This window comes from Macrotis lagotis, chromosome 4 (assembly GCF_037893015.1).
Source record: "Macrotis lagotis isolate mMagLag1 chromosome 4, bilby.v1.9.chrom.fasta, whole genome shotgun sequence".
Taxonomy (NCBI): Eukaryota; Metazoa; Chordata; class Mammalia; order Peramelemorphia; family Peramelidae; genus Macrotis; species Macrotis lagotis.
In genome coordinates, this window is record NC_133661.1 from 164,786,818 (window position 1) to 164,812,354 (window position 25,537).

Below are 25,537 nucleotides of genomic sequence, written 5' to 3' on the forward strand. Positions count from 1 at the left end.
ACTAGGAGCTAGGTTGTATAGGTAGAGTGTTTGTCCTGTGGTCAGGAAGACCTGAATTTAAATCTTTCTTCAGGCACTACTTACTAGTTTTGTGATGTTGAGCAAGTCACTTAACCTGTGTCTTTTGTAAAATGAGAATAAAAATTGAAGCTAACTCCTAGAGTTGTAATAATTAAATGAGATAATATTTGTAAAGTGCTTAGCACAAGTCTGACACATAGTAGATACTTAAATAATTGTTTCCTTTCTTCCCTCCCTTCTTTCTCTTTTTTTCTTTCTTTCATTCTTTCCCTCCTTTCCTTTCTTCTTTTTTAGGGTTTTTTTTGCAAGGCAATGGGATTAAGTGGCTTGCCCAAGGCCACACAGCTAGGTAATTATTAAGTGTCTGAGGTCATATTTGAACTCAGGTACTCCTGACTCCAGGGCCGGTGCTCTATCCACCTAGCCGCCCCTTTTCCTTTCATTTTTTTCTTTCAATTTTTCTCCCTCCCTTCCTTCCTTGCCTTCTCTTTCACTCTTTCTCCCTCTCTTCCTTTCTTCCTTTTTTTCCTCTCTTCCCTCCTTCCTCCTCCTCTGCAGAAGTCTTCAACCTTTGCACAAATTGGAAATCCTCTAGTTCTTTTTTTCCCTTTGGAAAACTGGCCACCCAGCTCTCACAAACATTCAGATACTGGGGCACCCTATCTTCAAGGTGCATACAGTGTCCAAGGCAGACCTCTGGATATTCTCAAGAAATCACCTTTGTTTCTCTACCAGTTTCCAGCCTCTCCTAATCCTATTTATGCCATACTCTAGCTAGGGTTCAGAAACCTTCTCTACAGGTAAATGGATAAGCCTCACTAAAGTTATAACTATCTATAGGTGGTCCTCTCTGACTGTGCTGTTTCCATGGTGACATATCGTAATAAATCCCATCACCTACCCACATAAATGCCCTTGACTTCCATGTGTAGTCAACAGAGGCCTCTTTGGCAGACTATAGATATTATACCTCAGGCTTATACAGCCTATTCTTTGGATCAGGTTCATGATTGTTGGAATTAGACCAAAGAGGACAATATATCACTCTTCAGTAATACTCTTAATACATTCCATAGCAAATCCTTCCTGTTTTGTGAGGGACTTCATCTTGTTTGGCATGTTGTGGCCAGAAGGAAAGGGCTTAGTAACAAATTTCCAGGTACCTCTTTTCTGGGTATTTCTCTGGGGACTTGGAAAGTCTCATTCAAGAAAGCAGCTGTAGGATGTTTCTTAAAAAGCTTCCCTTATATTTTATGGCCTACCAAAGAGTCCTCCAAAGTGTACAAAATCCTTTCAATGATATCCTTGTCAAAATCCAGAAGCACTTCTCTAATCAACAACTCTTGGTGAGGGTCCAAAACCTTTTGTTGTGTATCAGTCTCTCTCCCCACATTGGGCAGCCAGGCTGGCCATCAGTATCCCAACACAAACATCATCTTCTCTACTCTTGTATCTGACTTTATGACTTCACATCTTTCTATCCTCCAACAATAAACTAATTATCTGTTACCTCAGAATCAAATTTTAAGACCTCTTTTGGTTTTTAAAGCTCTTCACAATCTGGCTCTTTCCTACCTTTTTAGTCTTTCATCTTTTTCCCTTCAAGTGCCATATGGTCCAACAACACTGGACTCTGCTATTCCTCAACTACAACACTCCATCTTTCCACTTGGTGCCTTTATAGTGACTGTCCCTACTCCTAGGATACTCTTCTTCCTCATCCGCACCTCTTAGCTTCCTTGTTTTCTTCAAGACTCAGCTCAAATCTTACCTTTAGCAGATCTTTCAAGGTCCCTCTTGCTGTTAGTACCTTCCCCCTCAGATTATCCCTCCCCCATATCTTAAATGTACTTAGTTATTGTACATATTGCTTCCCCTTCCCTGCATTCTAAGAATTTCAATACCATTCAATACCAGGAACTGTTTTTGCCTTTCTTTGAATTTCTAATACTTAGAAAAGTATTTGGTACATAGTAATAGAAAATACTTCTTGACTGACTTTGTACTTGCAAGTCCAATTTGTGAACTTCTGGTGCAAGGGAACTGAGGCTTCTTCCCACTAGAAGGTCTTGGACAAGCTCCCAAAATGTAATCTTTGTGTCAGAGCATCGTAAAAGGACAGAATCCTTTGAGGAATACAAGTCAGATTCTAATATTCCTAGGGAGACCCTTAGTGTGGTTGTGAACCATTTAGATGATGATTACATTGCTTCTCTCTCTCTCTCTCTCTCTCTCTCTCTCTCTCTCTCTCACACACACACACACACACACACACACACACACACACACACACACACATACACACACACACACACACACAAACACACATAGCCTTTGCTTCTGTAGAGTAAAATATACACATTATGCTTCCTCTGCAACAGGGTTTCCATTCCACAAGTATCTTAATACTGTGCAAGTATCCTTGATAGATTCAACCACAAAGAAAACTTTGTTCAACAATAAATGATTGTCATTTATCAATGACATAAATTAGGAAGACATATGCTCATTGCAAGTTTTTGTCTGTGTCATAGAAGATATCTTGTACAAAATCCAAATGCAGATTTCCTGCAGAGTGAAATACTTGCTATAGATGCTGGAGAAGGGTGTGGAAATATTTCATTGAGCTGATTGCATAGAATTCTAGAATTCTAAGGTTTCCTCAACAAGATTCACAGAAATTCAAGGGTTTTCAGAAATTAAATTTAGCCCATATTTCTCAGAAATTGAGTTTGGACCAACATATTATAACAAATAACCTTAAAATAGAAAAATGACTTAAATTTAAAAGATCATATAATTTTTTTTAATGGAGGGTAAACAGGAGGAAGTATCTTTCACAAATCTGGTTAGGGGAAGAATGTTTAACCAAACAAAAGAGGAAGTTCTACAACTGGACAATTTTTATTTAAAATTAAGTTATTTTTCTGAAACAAAATCAATGAACTTAGAATAAGAAGAGCAACTATTTAGTATGAAAAATATTCATGAAATTGAAATCTGACAACCAAAGCACAAAGGAAATTACCACAGATATATAATACCAAATACCATTCCCCAGGAGATATAGTCAAAGAATATAAACAGTTGGGGCAGCTAGGCAACACAGTGGATAGAGAACAGTGCCTGGAAATAGTAGGACCTGAGTTCAGAAGTGATCCTAGATACTTAGTACTTAACTATATGATCTTGGGCAAGTCACTTAACCCCGTTGCCTGCAAAAATCCAAAACAAAGGAGTATAAACAGTTTTCAAAAGAATTGCAAACTATAAATGCTCACGTGACAATATTAAAATTAAATCATTACTAACAAGAGAAATGCAAATTTAAACAACTCTGAACCTTCACATAACCCACAAATTGGCAAAGATAATAAAAATGGAAAGTATGGAAAGACTTTAGGAAGACAAGAACATAAATACATAGTTGGTGGAAACATGACATCCTCCAACCATTCTGGAAAAGAATTCAGAATTTTACCACCAAAAAATCATTAAAATGTACATTACCTTTTGATGTAATGATACCACTACTAGGCAATCCCAAAGGGAATTGAAGATAGTGGGAAAGTTTCATAAAAATATAAATATTTACATGTACCTTTTAAAGTTTCAAAAGTCTTGAAAGAAAGTGGTTGCTCACTGATTAAAGATTGACTGAATAAATTGTGGTATATTTATTGTAATGAAATATTACTGTATCATAAGAAATAATGAGAATGAAAAATTCAGAGAAACTTGTGAAGATTTGTACAGAGACAGCAACTAAATAATGATCACAATGATATAAAAGAAAACAACAGTGAAAGGCTTCATTACCCTGATCAAAGGAACAAGGACTAACAGTAAATCATGCTGCCTACCTTCTGGCAGAGAAGTGGTCAACTACAGGTTTGGAGTAATGCATACATTTCTAGACATGGCTAATGTGTTGATTAATTTTGTTTGACTTCACTTATTCCTTATAAAAAAAGTTTTGATTTGAAGTTGGCAGGAAGGGGAGGAGGAGGAGGAGGAGGGAGGGGATGTGGAGGGGTCAGTGTCAGCATCAATAAAGATTTTTAAAAGAAAAAGAATGTGTTTTCTCTTGAGGTCTTTCAAGCAAAGATCAAATAACCATATGCTGGGTATAGGATTGAGGTTTTTTTAATAGAGGTATAGTTTACCCTAGATTTTCTCTGAGGTCCCTTACAGTTCTGAGATTCTGTGATTTAGCAAATGTGTTTGGATTAAATTAATGCTGGGGGGTAGGTAGGTGGCATAGTGGATAGGATGTGGACCTGGAATCAGGAAGACTCATGTTCCTGAGTTCAAATCTGGCCTTATACAATTATAGCTGTGACATCCCAAGCCAACTTACTTTACCCAGTTTCCTCATCTGTAGTAAAATGAACTGGAGAAGAAAATGGCAAACTATTCCAGTATTTTTGCCAAGAAAATTCCAAATGGGATCATGAAGGGTCAGACATGACTGAACAAGTGACTTAATACTAACCTCTTCCTTTTGCTTCTACTCCTGATCCAAAACTGGAAAGATGTTTTGATAGGATAAAGGTGGATATTTGTTTCACTGTATATGTAAAGGATTATACATTGTTTGCCTATTAGTTGTACCAAAGATAAACAAGCTTAGTCTTCTTTGACAGTGAGGAAGACAACAGAACTCTTTATGTAAGAGATGTCTAAAAAGTATTTTTTTTTGTCAAAAAACAAGCAAACCAAGAAATAAAAACAAAACCCAAATCCAGAGGAATTGGGGAGGATTCAGGTAACTTCCTATCTTTCCTCCACCATCTTGACTGCACCCATGAATAGCATCAATAACACCTTGCTTGCCAGGATGTGGATCAATTATTCAAGTCTTTTCTAGAGATGGACTAGTTTAAGTGGGATTCTATCATTGCAATCAGATTTAAAATTCACACTGGCAAAAGAACTTTACATGTAATATATCAATTGAGACAAAAATCCCTGTAAGGTAGATAACTATTAATATTCCCTGGAAACAACTTATCCTGAAAATGAAGATGAGAAGAGTTATTTGGGAGATTATTCTTAACAATTGTAGGATGGAAGACTTATCATTCCCTTATGAAGTTAATTAATTCTCTTAAAATGTAATGGTCTAGCCAAATCCCATGTAGAAATACAGAAAACTAATAGGAGTGACTAGGTGGCGCAGTGGATAGAGCACTGGCCCTGGAGTGAGGAGTACAAATCCGGCCTCAGACACTTAATATTTACCTAGCTGTGTGGCCTTGGGCAAGTCACTTAACCTCATTGCCTAGCAAAAACCTAAAAAAAAAAAGAAATACAGAAAATCTGAATGAACTCCATAAGCTTAGAAGTCTTACAACCCATCCCAACAAACCAATTGGCCATTAGCTTTCTTGGACATTAGAAGCTGGTTAAAAGAAACCTTGTATATCTTTTTATGGTCAAACAGTAGGCTATCCAGGATATATCAAAAATCTGACCCATTTAGAGGGCCTCTATTTTTACTCCTATCATCAAAGATCCAATTGAATTCAATCCATCATTTCACTCAACAAACATTTTTATTAATCTCATTATGTGCAAGACACTGTGTCAGACTACCAGATAGATGGATGAAAAAGACACAACTTGACTCTTAAAAATCTAGCAGGGTACATAAATAATATACAAGGTTGGATATGATGACACTATTCAACAAAGGATGTAGGAAAAAACCTCAGACTCATGTCTTAAAGCAATTTCATCATCTTCTCTGATAAACCTACCTCTTCCCCAACTTCTCTATTTCTATTATTGACAGTCATTCTTCCAGTAACCTTCAGTTAGAAATCTTGAGTCACCCTTAATACCTCTTTCCCTCCCCATCTCCAATCTTTGATAAGTTGCTGAATCTCTGTTACCATTCATTAAATATCTTTTATAGTCAGTCTTTCTTCCTATTCTAATAGCTTCCTACTTGGCATCCTTGGTTTCATTTCCCCTCTAAAACCCATGCTTCATTCAGTTGTCAAGGAAATCCTAATGAGAGAGCTTTTATCATGTCATTCCCTTACTAAGAAAAATAACAACTAATTTCTACTGTTTTCCAGTTGTGACCAACTGTTTGTGACCCCATTTGGGATTTTTTTGTTTTGGAGGGCAAACATATTGTAGCATTCGCCATTTCTTTCTTCAGCTCATTTTATAGTTAAGGAAACTAAGGCAAACAGGATTAAGTGACTTGTCCAGTTTATACAATAGTATCTGAAAGTGGATTTGAACTCAGGTCCTCCTGACTCCAGTTCCTGCATACTATCAACTGCACCATCTTGATGTCCTATTAAATGTAGCCTTTTTGGTCAAAGAGGCTGATGGGAAGTATAGTTTTAGCAGATTGGAAGGAGAGATTAGAGAGTCCTGGAGGTGGTAACTTTTGTTCTTGACAGGGAGAAGGGAAAGCCAAGGGCAGATGTTGACTTGTAGTGTTATAATGGCAAGACAGGATACTGCTACCAGAAATTGAATTTAATTATGAGAAGCTGGAGTTTTATCTAGCTTATTGACCCACTTAGGGAGTATTTTCCTACACAGAATTTACTATTTGTCTGGATGTACCTGCTTGCCTAACTGTGGGACATGGTGAAATTATTCCCTCCCTTTCTTTCCTTTGCCTCATCACTGATCAGCCAGCTGGTGTCACAAGCACCTGGAGAGTTTCCTGCTCTTTCTATTTGTTTCTATAATTTTGTAAGTTAGCTGGATATATAGACAACTGATTTTTATTGTATTTTGAGAGCGTTTGCTATAAAAGAGTAGACCATGCAAGGGAAAGAAAGTGAAAAGGGAACCTGAGACTGATTAATTTAATTGAGTTCATATTAAGCTCCCTCACTAACTTCACAGAAAGGAGACTCACAAAATAAAATTTGAACTCTTTAGCTAACACATATTGGCTGTGCTCTGGGAAGGTTCTTTAACTTAAGCATTCTAGGCATGTTTCTAAGACAATTATATTGTCTCTAAGACAATAAGTTACAGAACGACTGTGTTATTCCATTCAGAAGGAATTTCCTTATCTGGGAGTTCTAAGGATGAAATCCTACATTAGCTGGCAGCCAGCACCCTAACAATCTGGTTCTAACCTACCTGTACAGCCTTATTTCCATGTTACTCCTTTTTGTTTATCCTACGCCTAGAATCAGTGAATGGGGAGAATGAGACATTTAGAGTCTCTTTTTTTAGGGGCATGAGCTAGATGCCTCTCCGTATTGCCACTTTACTTCCCATGAAAGTAAAGACAATTTGAAAAGAAATAAAAGTCTAATTCATACAGTCCAAAAAAGTTGTGACTTTGTCGCCCCATTCAGTTTGTTCTACAACTGAGAATAATGGCTTAACAAGTCCATAGTAGTAGAAGACAACAAATTATTTTGGCTAATGAATGTTCTGAAGCATCTTGTAGGACTAATACTGTCTTGAAGGACATTCTATATAACATGACAGTGTAAAAGACCTGGAACCAACAACTTGGGGCAGAGTTTTCATGAATCTATGCTAAAGACTATCACTTCTCCTAGAAAGAGAAACAAACAGGGTTAGACAAGGTCCCAATATGACAAGTTGTGACAGATTTTCCAGGTATGGAGCACCTTTCTTTCCCTTGCCTATGATCATGAGATCATACATTTAGATGGTCCTAAAAAGGTCCTAAAAAGGACCTTCAAGTTTATTGACTTCAAACTCTTCATTTTGTAGAAGAGAAAACAGGCCAAATGACCCAGGGTTAAGCTATTTGCCTGAAGACACATGCTAATAAAGGTCTAAGTTGGAATTTGAACCCAAGTCTTCCTGTACAAGATTACTATTTCCATTTCCATAATTCAGGACCTTATTAAAGTATTGTAATAGCTTAGACTAGACTATAATAATAACTTTCTACCTGCTCTCCTTGTCTCTTACTTCTCTAAAATCTATCCTTCATTCAAAATAATCTTAATGCAATAGGCTTTTACTATGTCTTACTCAGGCTAAAACAGAAACAAAATATTTGCATTGGTTCCCCCTTGACTAGTCATTGTAGCCCTTTATTGGCAAAAGAGCTGCTGGGAAGCCCCAAACTCTATCCACACTATGGAGCTTCCCATTCATTATACCAGCTGAACTAAAGAACTCCCTCCTTCCCACAATCTGCCTTGATCAGCAAAATACATATGCTCCTCGATTCTTGCCCGTGTGTAATTTTGAGGAGTTCACAGAAAACTGAATGGTCATTTTACAGAAATTCTCTGACCAGGATTAAGAACTCTGCCGTGATACCACAGTGCTGATTCATCAAGCAAAAAAAAAAAGAGTATTTCTTGTCCAGCCAGTGGAGTATGTCTAGTGAGTGTATATCGACATTTTAAAATTGCTGAGAGAGTCCTATCCCTTGGATATAAAACACCTAAAGTAAACTGACTGGTAATAAGCAAAGTGCCACTGGTTCACTCAGCCTTTTAGCTCATACCTGAGCACATTTTTGAGGTTTTATTAAATTTCAGAAATAACTGGAAGGTCTGATGTCATTCATACCATCCAATTGGACATTTTACCAAAAAACAGGAATCTAACAGATTGCTCTTCTTGTCATCTAATTAGACTACTCTTAAACTATGAACTTTTTTTTTTTTAGGTTTTTGCAAGGCAAATGGGGTTAAGTGGCTTGCCCAAGGCCACACAGCTAGGTAATTATTAAGTATATGAGACCGGATTTGAACCCAGGTAATCCTGACTCCAGGGCCAGTGCTTTATCTACTGCACCACCTAGCCGCCCTAAACTATGAACTCTTAAAAAAAAAATTTAAAAACCACTTAAGGGAAACCCGATTCAATGTATCACTTTTATTGGGATCTGTGATTTGAGCATTGTCCAATGTAGCTAGTAGGCAGTCAGGTGGCTCAGAGGAGAGAGCCCTAGCCTTGGAGTCAGAAAGATCTGAGCTTAAATGTGGTCTCAGATTTATTAATTGTGTGAACCTGAGCAGGTCATTTAACTCTTTGCCTCAGTTTCCTCATCTGTAAAATGAAGATAACAACATGACCTACTTTTCATCATTGTTGTAGGGATCAAATGAAAATGTTTTTAAAGGGCTGTTCCTGGAACACAATAGGAGTTATATAATTGTGTAATAGTAGTAGTAGTAGTAGTAGTAGTAGTAGTAGTAGTAGTAGTAGTAATTGTTGTTAATGCAGTACATGTCATCATCATCATCACTAATGACTTAATTTGCCTTAATTAGGTCACTCCTGGTAGAATGCAACTCATACCATGTGTCAGCTCTTTCACCTAATTTCTGGTACTTGAGTTTGAGTTCAAATGGTTATTGCTACTCCAGATTCCATGGTATATAAAGAATATAGTATATCTTCAGAGAGTTCCAGTATGCTCCTCTAAACAAATTATCTGGACTTTTATATTAGTTTCTTATAGAGTTTAATTTAAATATGACTAAAACATATTGTTTTGGAAGCTGATGTCATCACTGCAATTTCAGGAAAAAGTATTAGTTCATTCCAGGCACTGGTAGACATATTCAAATGCAAAAAAGATGAGAAAGAGAGGGACAGGATCAGGGAGGATTCCCCTTTTAGTTAAGTTAGGTGACCCTGAATCAAACAGACTCTTAGGAGTGAGAAATCATGGACTTGGAGAGAAGACCCAAGTTCAAATTCTATTTCTGACAGTACTAGCTATCCAGTCCTTTTGTAAATCACTTAATCTTACTGAGCCTCAGTTTCCTCATCTGTCAAATGAGGACAATTATAATAGCACCTTAAGAAATCCATTTTTCTATTCTTTCTGTATGTCTTACTTTACCTTGACCATCTCATACTAGTGAATGTTATAGCACCTTACTGTGAATGATCTTCAGAGAAAGGGATTAGACAAGGTTCATCAGAGGTTTATCTAGTGTCCTTTCAGGTAATAATCCTTCCAGTCAGAAACTTGTTTCAGTCTTTAGAAACCTTATTACTGTAAAATTTTAAGCTTTTCAAACATATTATTAAGTGTGATAGTGACTGATAATTATAGGCACTTAATAACTATTCGATGACTGACTGGCTAAACAACAATCTTTGCCAAATATGTCACTTATTATGGTATAACCATGGACAATTTGACTTTCCCAAGGCCCTGTTTTTATTTATAAAATGAGGGAATAAGCTTAAATCAGTGGTTCTCAAAGGATATATCACAGTTCACCAGTGTTCCTCAAGTTTTGCTAAATATATCACAAAATTTTAGATGTTATAGATAAGAAAATATAGGTAATTTTGTTTTATTAACAACTTGCTAGCATGGAAAGAATTATGTTCGCAAAATAAAGCTTTACTATGTCACATATATGCAAAAAAATAGAATGTATTAGATGTTAAATATTATATAAATATAAAATATAAATGCATATATGTGAATATATAATATGTGAGAGTATGTATAGATTTACGCACACCTTTATACATACATATATACATATATATGTATATATATATATATATACATATATATATATATGTATATATATATATATATACCTTAAAGTATGTCAGACTTTATATTTTGGGGGGTAAGGTTTTGAACTCATAGAAATCAATAAAGATAAATTGGTTTTATTAAAGGAAAATTGCAAAGAGTCTTTTTAGCATAAAAAGTTCATAACCCCAATTCCACATGGCAAAAAAAAAAAGCTGTTCCATGAGCAAAAAAAGCCCAAGGTGGGGGGGGGGGGGATAGATGATTTGCCCTTTGTCTCTTGGAATCTTTTTTTTTTTGTTGTTTGATCATTTCAGTCATGTCCAACTCTTCATGACTCCATTTGGGATTTTCTTGGCAAGGATACTTGAGTGGTTTGCTGTTTCCTTTCATCTTCTTTTACAGATGAGGAATCTTAGGCAAAACAGGGTTAGGTGATTTGCCTAGGGTTACACGTAAAATAAGTGTCTGAGGTTCGATTTGAACTCAGGAAGATGAGTTCATATAGGTAGCCATCTAGCTGCTTTTAAGCTTCCTTGAAATCTCCACTAAGGTGCCCCCTTCTATGGAAAGCTTTTTTCCGGTCTTCTCTAATAACCTTTATTTTTCTATGTAGATAAGCAGTATATATATATCAGCAGAATGTAAGCAGGCTAATTGAGATCAGGCACCATTTTTCATTTTATCTTAATATCTCCAGTTATTAACATAGTCCCTTGTATATTGTAGGTATTTGTATATTGTAGGTATATATCCCTCCTGCTGTATTCCTACTGGTTGACCATCTTCATGCCATATCAACATGATCTACCATCTGCTTTTGCACATCTACCATTCAACCTCAGCTCCAACTTCTGTCCTAGGGACCCTGGCTCCTCAATGGTAAGAGTCACATTACCAGTCACTCCTGGTTATCTAGGTGTCATCTTAGTACCTTCTGTTTCCCTTTATACCTCTTCCTCTGGTAAAAGTATCCAAGTCAATACTACCATTCTGGAAAAGGTCAGGACAATAAACTGTCCTTTTCTTCCATATGCCATCCCCTCCTAGATGTCCTAGACCAAAACAGGCTTTCCAGACCACCACTACTCTAGATGTGGTCTTCCTCAGTTAGAATGAAAGCTCTTTGAAGGTAGGGCCTATCTTTGTTGAATTCACACCCCCAGGGGATTAGTACTAGTAAACACTAGTACTGTAGTTATCCCTTCTATATCACTGCAGTTAGGGGTGTGGTACTCCCATGATCTGAAAAATTTTTTGGCCCTCCTTCATACCAGAGAAATAATATGACTTATTATGGTATTAAAAGCAAAAAAAAATATGTTGATATTCTAATCTATTATACATTTATTTTATGCATTTCTGAGTTTCTAGACTTTTTCTGTACCATCTTTGTTCTTTGTATGTCCTCTGAGGTTTCTTCAAAACTCCCCTAAAATTCTTACTTAATTTCTTATGCTTGCCTATTATATATTGAAACCATGACAGGCAAAGTTGATATGGAAGGGATAACTGTATATGTTTGTTTAATTGAATAAGTATATTCCTGATTTTAAAAAAGGAATAATATATTTATATATGTATGCATACATGCATACTTAAATGTGGGTGTGTCAAAACAACAAATTTGCTTTTCTACTCTAAAAAGTGACTGTCCAGCCACTATGGGTTAGACAGAGGAAGGCTTTGATTGCTGGCTTCATATCTACCTCATCCATCTACCTTTCTGTAAACATATTAATTATGCCATAAAGTCTAAAATTGTAAAATTACAGCTGATCCAAGGTTTGAGGGCTGTATTAGAGGAGGCAGTGTGTTAATGTGGAAAGAATATTTGGATTAGAAATCAGAAAGTCTGATATGGCTCTTGTGTTTTTATCTTATCTGTTAAACAGGAGTAATAATCTTTGAAATGCCTTTATCAGAAGGTTGGTGTATAGGAAAGCAATGCTACAGTGTGGAGGACTTGGAGTTAGGAGACCTTTGTTTAAGCTTTAGTCCTAACACTAACTATGTGACTATGAACAGGTCACTTGATTTTGCTGAGCTGGTTTCATCTTCTATCAAATGATGAAGCTGGATAGGATAAGTCTAACATTCATGGATTATTTTAGCTGTTAAAGGCATAATTTTTACTTTTTTCAGAGTGAAGTACCCTCAAGACCCAAAGCAAATAATTTCTAAGGGTTGACTTTCAGGCAGACAAGGATATTTGGGGCAGGAGTTAATTCCAATGTTCCAGTCTTTTTTTTTCTTTGTTTCTTCTTTTTCTTTTTTTGAGAGTATAAAAAACTAGTTTTGTCCAGTAGAACAACCAGTCTCTCCTAATTGGGATGTGTGATTTCACAGAGAGGAACAGAAACTGTAAGAGCAAAAGGAAGTATCAGGAAAACAGAACAAACCATGAGGACTGAGTTACAGAAGGAACAAGTGAAGGCCTTTGAAGGGCTAACACTGGGGGTATGAGCAACTAGAATATTTTTATTCCATTAATTTTTTATATTTTAGGGCATGGGGTACATATGCTTAACTTTATGAATCAAATCTTATATTGATGCCTAGGGGAAAGAAAGTATAAAAAAGACTCTCCTCACTGATTCTCTCTTGTAAACTGCTTTACTATTATAGAGTCTGTTCACTCACAGAACTAGAACTAGCTTTTATATATTTACTACCTAAATATATAAATATATATTTACACATCTATATGGAGAGATAATACATATGTATATACAATAAATATATAACACATATGCTTATATATATATACATATATATATATATATATATATATATACATACACACATATATACACATTTATAGATATATGTAATCTCTGGGGATTTTTTGGTGATATTCAAGTAAATTCAGTTAATTCCCATCATATGGCTCAATGCCAGGCATATTTAAGTCTTTTTACCAATTTTTTTGTCTTAACTCTAATGTGCAATGGAAGCCAAATAATCTCTTTATGATACAATAATCTCAGTTTCTCCATCTGCAAAATAGAATTGATCACCTTTTTAATCTCTAGATTTCTATGAAATCACAGAAGTTACAAGTACTTTTAGCTCTTTGAAGCAAGGAAATGACATTTATACCAGGTCCTATGCTCTTATTCAATCCTCAGATCCTCCCTGAGAGGTAAGTGTTATTATCATCTCCATTTTATAGTTGAGAGAACCAAGGCAGGCAGAGGTTGAAATCCAGGGTCATCCAGTTACTAACCACATTTGAACTTGAGTCTTCTGGATTCTAGGCCTGGCATTTTGTGCATTTTTGGTACCACCCATTTACTTCTCTGGTGGGGGGGGGGAAGAGAATAGAAAGACTAGGAATTATAAGTAAAATGGGAAAGCAGTACACTTTTATGTGTAGGAAGGATGTCAGATCTTTTATTCACTGCTTCTATAACTTGAACTACAGTTCAAGGTCTCCAGTTTCCTAGTCTATGAATTGAATCAGCTCTATTACTGACTCAGCAGACATGTGATTTTATCTTCTAATACTTCATTTTTTTTATAAAGAGCAAAAGCTCCTAATGTTTATAGTTTTCCTAACTTGTAAGGCTTATGGGCTCCCTATTAAGACTCTAGCCTGAAAGTAGTCTTAAGTAATTTCCTATTAAATCTGTTTCTTTTTAAATTCAATCCATGGCTAGGGTCTTTTCTATTTAAATCTCAATTCTGAGAAATATAATTTGATTTCCAAGTGATAAGACTTTGAATTAGAATTCCTTTTGTCCCCCAGCCCATGTAGCTCCCCCCCCTCCAAAGTAGATTTGAACATATATTCTGATAATAATATAAAAATCTGAAGATGTCCTGGGACCAGACACAACTGACCAGTCCATGACAAAGAATTCTCCTCCCCACCAAGGGGAGATTAGTGGCTCAGTGGAGGGATGCCTAACTAGCCCCAGGAAAAATTACTATGGGTACAATTTGTCTTGGGCAAGCTCCCACTTTCTAGTGCAGGTGTTTCTTTCCTTCTCCTATGGGACTCCTATTTAAACCAATTTCTGTCTCATTGCCCCAGGAACCTGTTCTCTCTGAGAACAAATTGTCCTGGTTAAAAAGCTATCCCAAAGGCCTACCCTACAGCATGTCAATAACTGATAGGGGCTTAAGGTAGTACCCATACCTAGGAGTATTTGATTTTAATAAAGAAATATTAAAGATCCAAATCTACAAATAGACCATCACCCATCAAAGATTGCTTGTAAAGTTTGCCATGGCAGAATGCCATCTTGCTTATGTTTTATAAGTATGTATATAGGTGATCCTTCTTCTGGTTCTTATAGTATGTGGGTTTGGGGAATGGGGTATAACTTCAGATAAGACCATTGCATTTGGGAGCAAGAACTGAGAATGTAAGTGTGGAAGATTGAGAAAGGCTAGGAGGGTGAAGGGTCTTGAAATAAGCTCATTTGAAATTGGAGAAAGGGGAAAAAAGGGAGACATGACAGGTTTTCTCAATGTTTGAAAGGTTTTCATGTAGAAAAAAGAGCAAACTGTATATCTCTAGAGGGCAAAACCAGGATCAGTTAATGAAGTTACAGGGAGGTAGATATAGAGTCATATATGAGGATGTCCTTCATAATAGGGTGGTCAATGATAGGATATACTGCCTCATGTGATAGAGTTCCCCATCATTGAAAATTACTATTAAACCTGGTTGAGTCTATCAAAGATTGTATAGGAAGAGTTTTAATGTTGTCAGGGTAAGTTAGACTTGTTGTTCAATCATTTTCAACTCATGCAACCCTATTTGGGGTTTTCTTGGCAAAGATACTGAAGTGAATTGACATTTCATTCTCTAGCTCCTTTTATGGATGAGGAACTGAGGCAAACCAGGTTAAATGAATTGGCCAGGGTCATACAGCTATTAGGTGTATGAAGCTGGATTTGAACTCAGGACAATGTCCATCACTCTAGACTACTTCACCTAGCAGCCCCTGACATTGGTCTAGATAACTAATACCCTTTCCTAAGAATCTGTGATTCTAAATATCTTCTCTGTGGAAGTGAGTGCATAATGGAAATCAAAGCTTCCCTTCTGGACTGATCTTGTGCAGGAGTAGAATAAACACTGTAAGGTGTGATTTTTTGAATGACTTTTGTCCAAAAGTACTTCTGTTGGGTTCTTTGATATCTGAAATCTCAAAATTAGAGAATCATTTTCCTTTGATGTTGTTAAAAATCATCTTCATCAGCATCTGAGAACACATTAAATCTCAACTATTTTTACCTAATTGTGAATAACTTTTATCAGTTTTTTTTGGTCAGAGTAGGATCTAAATAAACCACCAAGAGGAAGAGATGAATTATGAAAAAAGGGGGGAAATAGAAGGATAAACATCCCAGTGGGTGACAATCCACTTCACTACTTTACTTTATGGTCAGTTATGCTTCCCCTCCCTTCTTTTAATCTTCTATGTAGAAGATTTATGGAATCCTGACCAATTCCTTCTATCTCTCAATGCTCTCTGAAAGATGACAATTTGCACTGACAGAGGAATCAACTCCTCTAGGCATTCCCACTATCAGTGAAATCACAGGTCCAATCCCTAAGTCTGCCCCTTAAGAGTACATTTAAGAAAAAAACATTCATGCAAGAAATTTTTTTCATCAATAACAAATTGACATGATTTTGGCGACCTTAACAAAGAAGTTTCTGTGCAAAAACTTCTAAATTTACGCTCAAATTTCTGTCTTTCCTTTTAAGAGATACTCAGAGTCTTGTTTTGGAAACTATGGAGCAATATAAAGAGAAATCAAGATATTGGTCTTAAGATAAAGATGTGGGTCTGAAGATAAAGATGTGAATCAAATCAGTGATGTTTAGGTCCCTCCCTACCTTCTTTACAATTTAAAATTCTTAGATAGTTGCCAGGGGTCATGGAATAATTATGTGACTTGCTCAGGATTTCAAAGTCAATATGAATCAGGTAGCAAGACCTGAATCCAAGTCTTCCTGGCTCTGCTTCTCTCTACCACCTTGTCTTTAACCACTAAGACACATTTTATTTATTACCATATACTGCTAAGTAAATAAGCAAAAGACCAGTGATGGTTTGAACATCTATTATGTTTGGTTAGGAATAGAACAGTGATGATGAGCAAAACCCTAAAGTGGTCAGGCTTATGAAATAAGTTCCCATTGAGAAATGGAGAGGTTTTGTCTTGCTTTTCTCCACATTCATTTCCCTTTCTTGTTTTCCTTTTCAGCAGAACAATCTGTATACTTAAATCACTTTGTTTCAATTTTCTGCCCTTCCAATTTTCCCTGTTCCTAGACTAGCTTCCAAAAATGCTGTTTTGTGCTCTGGTCCCCCAAAGACCTAGAAAATAAAACAGCATAACCATTCCATCTTACATGTACTTACAATGTTCTATTCTTCAGGAAATACCAATTCTTGATACCAAGAATCTGGGGAACCCTTACCAGTTCTTCTCCCCACCACTTCAAGAGAGGATTTTCATAGCTGCTGAAGACAATGCTTTAGGTATAACCTAGGAGATGAGGACCAAAGTTCCATTTTGGGGCCAATTTAGCAAAAAAAGAATAATGGAATATTTTGGAAATCAGAAGGAGCTCTGAAGATCTCCCCACCTTAGATAAGTCCCTTCCCGTCTCTAGACCCACTTTGTAACTATGGAGTTAGACAGGATAATCTTTAAAGATTCCTTCCAGCTCTAAATCATTGATCTTATTACTTTGTTAATTTATTTTTCTCCAGTTCAACATTTTCATGACTGATCTAGCTGCCATTCTACCTTTAAAAAAAGATTCCAGTGTGCTGCACTGGAATAGGCACTCAATGGAATCAAAATAGAATAAATAGAATAGAAATAGAATAAATTGAAATAGAATAAAATGGAGTTGATATCAAAGGATAATGTATAGATCTCATAGAAGGCTCTTTCAGAATCTGAAAAATGTTAAATGTTAAATATGTTAAAAATGTTAAATGAAAAATGTTAAATATCTTCAATATTTGAAATAGAACTAGAAATTGTTTTTACTTGTTAAAAATCTTACAATGAGCTTTATTTTTTCTTTAAATATCAAGGTTTTAATTTAGAAATGTATGCTCAATTTGTTATTGAAATTGAACGCTCAAATATTATCTTGCTCTGCCTATGAATAGATTGGATTTATCAAGAATCTGGAAAGTATGAGATTTTTTTTTATAGGAATAAACAGTGATGAAGGAAACCCAAAAGCAAGAGTCACTTAAGTGGTGGATTTTCAGAATATTCCTCCAATATTCACTCAAGTCCTCTAAGGTTAAGAAATTAATCTTATGAATTCTTAGAAATTGCTCTCAGTTATGGTTAGAAAACATAATGAGTTGTTGAATTAATAATTCTTGGATAAGAGAACTTGAGTCCAAAAAGTAAATAAAATGGACTTTGACAATGGAAAGGAAAATAATTATCTGGGTACAATTATTTAGTATCCTATTCAATTTCTACTTAATGCACTGTATCTTTTTCATTACCCAGCTACTAATCTGTCAAATACAATCACTGCCAAGGTCTTGCTTAACTGTGACAGGATATTGCAGCCATCCCTTTTTATTGATTATCTGTAACTATTTCACGTAAGTTCCCTTTTTACTACAGAAGCCAGTCTATATCATCCAAAATAAATCATTCATGAGAATATCAAATTTAATAGCATGTTTAAAGATCTGGGCAAACATTGAAGTGATATAGAAAAGATTATTATTCTTTCATTATCAATTAACCAGGCATTAAAACTTTCCCATTAGGTTGTGTTGAGATAACACAGTACTTAGAAAATGTAGCTTAATAATAATTGCATAGCTGTAATCTGATATTTTCTTTTAGCAATATGAAAGAGACCCTTGCATTATGGTTATGATCTAGCCAAAGGCGAGGAGAGAAAAAAAAACCTTACAGATCAGAAGCATTCTTGGATTAGAAAATACAGGGAAATCAAATTACACTTACAATCAACATGAATGTCCCCACAAATTCTGCGATCATTTCTTTGGCCAAGGTGTTCTTCAAGATTAATTTGTCTTTGAAGGTTTTTTTCTCCTTTCTGTTCATATTCTGCTTCTTATAGTTACAGGCTGTAGAAAAAGTGGGTCAGGCTTTTCAGTCAGAGTTCAGTTGACACTGGCCAGTTCAGGTAATTCTCCTCAGTTAAGGTTAGAAAGATGATCCTTGCAGCCTCTGGAGTTCTATGACTTCACAGACACTTGGAATCTTGAGATTTTGACATCTGCTTACAGATCCATGAAGATAGCCCACAAAATTCTCTGACTATACAAACCTGGACTCAGAGACTCAAAGTGACCTCCTACTTCATCTGGTGAGGTTTTCCATCACCTGTTTTCAACTCTTTGTTTATATTCGCAAGTTGGAACCTCAATTCTCAAAGTTGATTCCTTTTGAGCCCAATGGATTAATCATTACCTTTATTTTCAAGGTACTTTTTTGCTGTCTTTTTTTTTCAGGAGATGAGAAGAGATGTTATCCGGGATGTCTTGCCAAACCACAGCCTACGGGCTTGAGTCCAGAGGAGATTTACATATTACACAATTACTGCCTTCTAAATTTTTCCTGTTCTGAAGTAAGTGACTGGGGTGTGGTTTGGAATTGTAAAATCCAAAGTGTGTATACATATATATATATATATATATATATATATATATATATATATATATATATATCAAACATACTTTTTTGATCAAACCTAGAAAACATACATTGGAAAAACATGGATTCACACTTCTAGAAGTTTATAGTCCTTTTTTTTTGGTCTTCTTCCAATATTGATTCAGTCACTTTAACTTTACTGAGATTATCTAGGATCATCTAAACCTGTTTGTAGATGGAGAAATTCAGAAAGGAATGAAATAAAATTAAAAAAATAAATAAAATCCTGAAAGATTTACCTTGTCCAGGTTCAGGTAATGAAGCCACAGGAACTGATATACTAGACAGATATCTGAGATAATTTGGATAGGTAATATCTTGTTATCTCTTCAAATTGTTGGATCAATTAAATGTTCTTTCCAGTAAACTTCCCAGTTAAAAATGTAAGTTTTTTTTCAGACTGCCTTCCTATTTACAAAGGAGCCTTTGGATCCAATAAGAAGGGACTATATTGTTATAGCCATTTCTATAGTGATGGTTGCTTACTGAATCTGAAGAATTATATTTAAATGAAAAAAATAGAGGGAAGAAAACAAAAGACAAATGTGGTCTATGTGGTAACAATTCAGAAAAGTTTTTGTTAAGAATGAATTCTAATTATTCTTGGACACAACAAAATTAACTGGCAGACCATTATTTAGAGCTCACTCCTAGTCTTATCAAGTACTAAAGGTTTTGTTTCCAAACTCAATATGTATTGCAGTGGTTCATGAAGTTGAAGAAATAGAATCCACTCATATCTAAGAACCTGAGCTGTATCTAAGACTTTATATAAAGGCACAGAACCTAGTATTGAAATTGTGTTAGGCCTCTCAACCCTCCCAAGCTGTTACTGGCTTTTTTCCATCCCTGTCTTAGCTCTGCAGGGGGTCATCAGTCATTAGCTTCCAGGGAGGGGGGGCAAGTTGGAAGGAAGGCCTTTCTAATGGAGGGGAGAAAATTAATGAATAGTCTATAGAAACAATGGACTTATTCTGCTTACAAGAAGTCTTCAGAACTGTGAAGTGCAACAAATACCTCCTAGGTCTGTTCTATATGTGATAGTTTAGTGAGCCAGAGTACCACTAGACTTGAATCACAAAAATGAATTAGAAATGTTTTACCACAGGCAAGTTTTTGTGCTTTAGTTTCCTCATTTTTGAGATAGGAAAAAGTAATGTTTATACTACTTGTTTCTTATAATTGTTTATGGAACTCAAATGTTATTATATATATATAATATATATATATACACACACACACACACACATATATATATAATATGTGCCTTGCAAACTTTAAAGCCCTACATATTTTCTAGTTATAATTATTAGTTATTTAATATTGTGAGTATGAATAAAGAGGTCAGCTAGATTGTAATGGAGATATTTACTTTTTTTCCCTATCAACAAGAAAAAAGTTTCCTTTCAATTTCCTTCACTAGGCAGTAGTTCATAGTGAAAAGAGATGTGGACCTGGAATCAGGTAGATAAATGAAGCCTCATTAGCTGAATAATCTGGGCAAGTCACTTAACCTCTCTTGACTATTTTCTTAACTTTAAAATGAGTATAACAACATTTACCTCACAGTGTTGTTTGTGAGGATCAAATTATAATGTATTTTTTTAAAAAGCATATAGCAAAGTTAGTATAGAGTTGATCCTATAAAAATGCTTATTTCTTCTCTCCCTTCTTGTTTTCACCATCCTAACACCTAAACAAATACACTTAAACTTCGAAATCAATCACAAAAATCTAAGAGTTCATGAGAGAATAAGGATGATGGGGATGTCTATAGATAACAAAATTCCTTCCCCCCCCCACTGACTTTTTACTTGCTAATTCATGATTGAAAGGTTAGTAGTTAGATCTCTTTCAACTCCTAGTCTTCTATTTTTGTATTTATACATGTATTCGACATACAAAAGGAACCTACTACATGTAGATTCACTGCACAAGATGCTGTCTATGAGATGAAGTAGATGAATTACAAAGGCATATTTGTCAGAGTGGGCAGGTAGGTGGTGAAGTGAATAGAATACTGGATCTGAAGCCAAAAAGACTCCTTTCCTTAGTTCAAATCTGTTCTCCGATACTTTCTAGATTGGATAAGTTACTGGATAAGTTATTTAACCTCATTTCCTCAATTTCCTTATCTGTAAAATGAACTAGAAAAGGAAATGGCAAACCATTCCAGCATCTTTGCTAAAAAAAATAACCTCCAAGTGGGGTCAGATACTAGCTGTGTGGGCATGTCACTAAACCCTATTTGCCTCAATTTCCTCATCTGTAAAATGGAAAGAAAATGGAAAAACACTCTAGTATCCTTCCCAAGAAAACCCCCAAATTGGGTCAACACAAGTTGAAAACAAGTGAACACTTATTCTTTTATTTATTGATATCTCAGGACAGTACTTTTGTCAGAGAACAGTTTTTTTGTGACCCCCTAAATAGGATCATGAAGAGTTGTATCTAACTGAAAAAAGACTGAACAATAACATTGGACAATCTCTTAAAGGCAGCTATAGAATAATGGAAGAATATATATGTGTGTGTGTGTTTGTGTGTGTGTGTGTGTGTGTGTGTGTGTGTGTGTGTGTGTGTCTATAATACAGTGCAGAAATTGGAGAACTATAAAAAAGAGACAACAGGAGTAAATAGAGGGATAGGTTACTTCTAGCAACTAGAAATCTGGGCAATTTTCATAAAAGATGTTAGTATTGAATCTAACCATAAAGGATGGACAAGATTTCAAGTAGTATTCTTTGCTTAAAGGGCTAAGCAAAAAAACCCCCAAAACTGTGCATACCCTCTGACCCAGCAATTCCACACTAGGCCTGTATCCTAAAGAGATCAAATTAAAAGGAACAGTACCCATTTGTACAAAAATATTTATAGCAGCTCTTTGTATGTGGTGGTAAAAGAATTGGAAACTGAAGGGATGTCCATTTATCGAGGAATGTCTGAACAAGTCATGATTGTGATGTAATACTATTGTCCTTTAAGAAAGGAGAAAGGAGATGGTTTTAGAAAAACCTGGGAAGACAGATGAGCTAGCATAAAGTGAAATGAGCAGAACTGGAAGAACATTGTGTCCAATAACAACATAGTAAAGATAATCAACTATGAAAAACTTAGCTACAAAGAACTAAGATCAATCGATACAAAAGAAGCATGACAGTTTTAAAGGATTCAAAATGAAAAAAATGCTATTCACTTCCAGAATTTTTCCACTTTATTTTATTTTTTTACTTTTTGTTGCTTTTCTTACTGCAATCCTATGAGGCAGATATTATTTAACTGGTTTTACAGTTGAAGAGACTGAGGCAAAAAGATTTCAAAAGATTTGAAGAGAGTCACAAATCTAGGAAGCACCAGAGACAATATGAACATTAAAAGTATAAATACAATGTATAAAAGATTAATATTAAATTGCCTGGAGGCAGTTAGATGGCATAATGGAGAGAGCAGTAGTTCTGGAGGCAGAAGACCTGAATTCAAACACAGCTTCATATACTTAGTGTCTGACAAGTCACTTGACCTCTTTATTGTCTCAATTTGTTCATTTGTAAAATGATAATAAAAACAGTACTTCTCAGGATTATTGTATCAAATGAGACATTTTCAAAGTGCTTAGCATAATGCCTAGCAGATTGTAGGTGCTATATGTATTAATTATTTTCATAATTAGTGTTATTATCATTGTATGTATTAGTAGCAGGTTTCATTTGGGGAATCTTAAGTATTCTGGTTTGGATATATCAAAGGGTCAGAGAATTGTGAATTTAGAGATGGAAGAAGGCTCATCTAGTTCAATCACCTTCTTTCATAGATGAGGAAGCTGAAACTCTAGGAGGTAAAGATCTCAAAGGTAGTAAGTGGCAGAACCAGGAGTCTGATTCTCTGAATTAGACCTGGATGTACAATATAAAAGTTATCTTTCCATTGTACAGAAGGAAATAAGATTAAAAAGGTAAATTAATATTAGCTCATGGAAAACCTTGTATATTCTTGTATGAAAAGTTTATACTTTAATGAGGCAACATACCAGTTTTGAAATAGGGGAAAGGCATGATTAGGGTTGTGATTTAGGGAGATTGTTTTGTCAGTAGTGTATAAAATGAACTGAATAGGAGAAGATATTGAAAATGTGGAGATCAATTAATAAGTTATTGAACCAGACAGACAGAAGGTAATAAGGTAGTGAGGTAGGATAATATGTAGATAATTTGATCCCATAAAGCCACAGAAATAGAGTTTATGAAAATGTGAATAGCTGATAGAGAAACCCTTAGTTCCTCAGTATGGTTGAATTCCTGGAATGAAGGCTTGCACTACAATGGTAACCATGGGGATGGAAAAGCTGGATAAATAGAATGTAAGCTCCTTGAAGGCAGGGACTATTTAACTTTTGTCTTTTATTCCTGCAGATAATAGATACCTGATAAAAGCTTGTTGATGAATGGATGATTGAATGAATGAACAATGGATGAATGACTCAATTCTGTCTTCCAGAATCCCCAGATTCTTTCAAAGCACTGCTTAGGAGCCACTTCCACTGTGAAGACTTTGCTGATTCCCCCTATTTGCACTTTATCCCTCTTGAATTTCCTTATCATAGTATATATGCCCCCCCGCCCCCAGAACAGACTGAACTCTTAGGAAAAAAAAGGAAATGTTCCGTCAACTAGCATAGGACTTAGAGCACTGCAAGTATTTAATATTTGTTGGATCTAACTACCCAAAGCCCCAGAGGTGGTGCCAATGTCAGTTGCCACTGCCAGATTTTTGAATACAGTTCCCTTTATTCTAAATCATGGAATCTTTCCACCACGCTGTCTTGAATTGGTCACTGAGAACAGTGTTCTATTAATGCCCACAGCAACCATGGCAATATTGGATATATCATGAGTACTTCATGAATACTTTTAAATTGGGTGTATCCCTACCTAGTAAATGCTACAGTATATATTCTCACTATGCCTCAAATATTTCAGGAGATCTTTGGAAATAATAATAATCTCTGATTTAATTGATGTGACTACCCTTACTTTGCAAATTATAGCTCTTCCATACCCTTAACAGATGGTGTCCTAAATTGCCGAGGTCACAAAAGGCATATATCCTCTTGTTCAGCCTTTCAGCAATGGGCCTCTGCTGCTTCTCAGATCCCAGCTCTTTTTTGTTGGTTAGCACTTGCCATAATTTCCACATTGCTGTCCTAGCTTTGAAGAAATCAGTCACTACTAGGTATCATAGGAAATATGAAGAGCGAGCACTTGAAGTCAGAGAACCCAGGTTCAAATCCTCACTTCTATCTGCTGCCTCTCTGATTTTAATCAAGTCACTTAACTTTTGTGGGCCTCAGCTGCTGCTTGTGCAAAGTGAGGGGGCTGGACTGCATGAGGTCTAAGGTCCATTTCAGCTCTAAAATTGGGATATTGTTCTTAATATAACTGCAGAAGTATCATGTTCTTCCCCAACAATTTCTCCTGATGGTAGAAATTATCTCTCTTTATATTGGTCTCAAAACCATCCTTTCTTTTTATTCCCTTTGTTGAAACAGAGATTTATCACTTCACATCCTGCATCTTTACCGTCTTACAATCAGTTGACTGAAAGCACCTCATAATTGATAACCTTGCCTCTTGTGTGGTTCTCTAATTAATTCTACACATGTTAAATAATTAATCAATAAAATTAAGCACCTACTATGTTTAGGTACTATGCTAAGAGCTGAGGATACAAAGAAAGACAAAAGACAATTCCTGCACTCAATTAACATGCAATACAATGAAGATGATGCAAACAAATAAATTCAAAATAAAATGTCTTAAAATACTACTTTCATCCTATCATTAATTCATACTTGAAAATGACCAAAAAGACATCACCATGTTGGGGTCAAGGTACAGTGTGTCCAATTGTGACTGAATAGACCAATAAGAATTCTATCTTAGATTGGGTACAAGGAGTCCATAAGAACACTTGGAATGGGGATGTCTCTAAATTTGCACTTTTTACATTTCTTTTGAGCTATTGCATTTCTGCTTTTTTTCAAAGAGCACAGTAATTTCTTTTATGTGGGCACGTCATATTGACTCCCATATTTCACAATTCCAAAGTTTTTCATGGAGACCTTGAGAATGTCCTTATACTGCATCTTCTGCCCTCCATGTGAGCAAAAGCCTTGTGTGAGTTCTCTGTAAATTAGTCTTTTAGACAAAAAGTACTTTTGTCACTTGAGCTATGAGACCTGTACATTAGAGTTACACTCTCTACAAAAGAGGTTGAAAGCTAAACAGTGAGTCAAACAAAAGACCTCAGTGTCCATTACTTTATTTCACCAGG

General features: G+C 35.6%; 1 protein-coding gene and 1 pseudogene across 1 annotated transcript in view; one reads left to right on the top strand and one right to left on the bottom strand.

Annotated features, from left to right (window-relative positions):
* LOC141521728 (aquaporin-9-like) overlaps positions 1-19,009 on the bottom strand; it is a 55,036-nt gene extending 36,027 nt beyond the window's left edge. Inside the window, 1 exon segment of the mRNA XM_074234575.1 lies at positions 18,494-19,009. Coding sequence (XP_074090676.1) covers positions 18,494-18,595 — 102 coding nt within the window. The 5' untranslated portion in view covers positions 18,596-19,009.
* The window catches only part of LOC141521727 (la-related protein 7 pseudogene), a 61,437-nt pseudogene continuing 54,654 nt past the window's right edge, over positions 18,755-25,537 (top strand).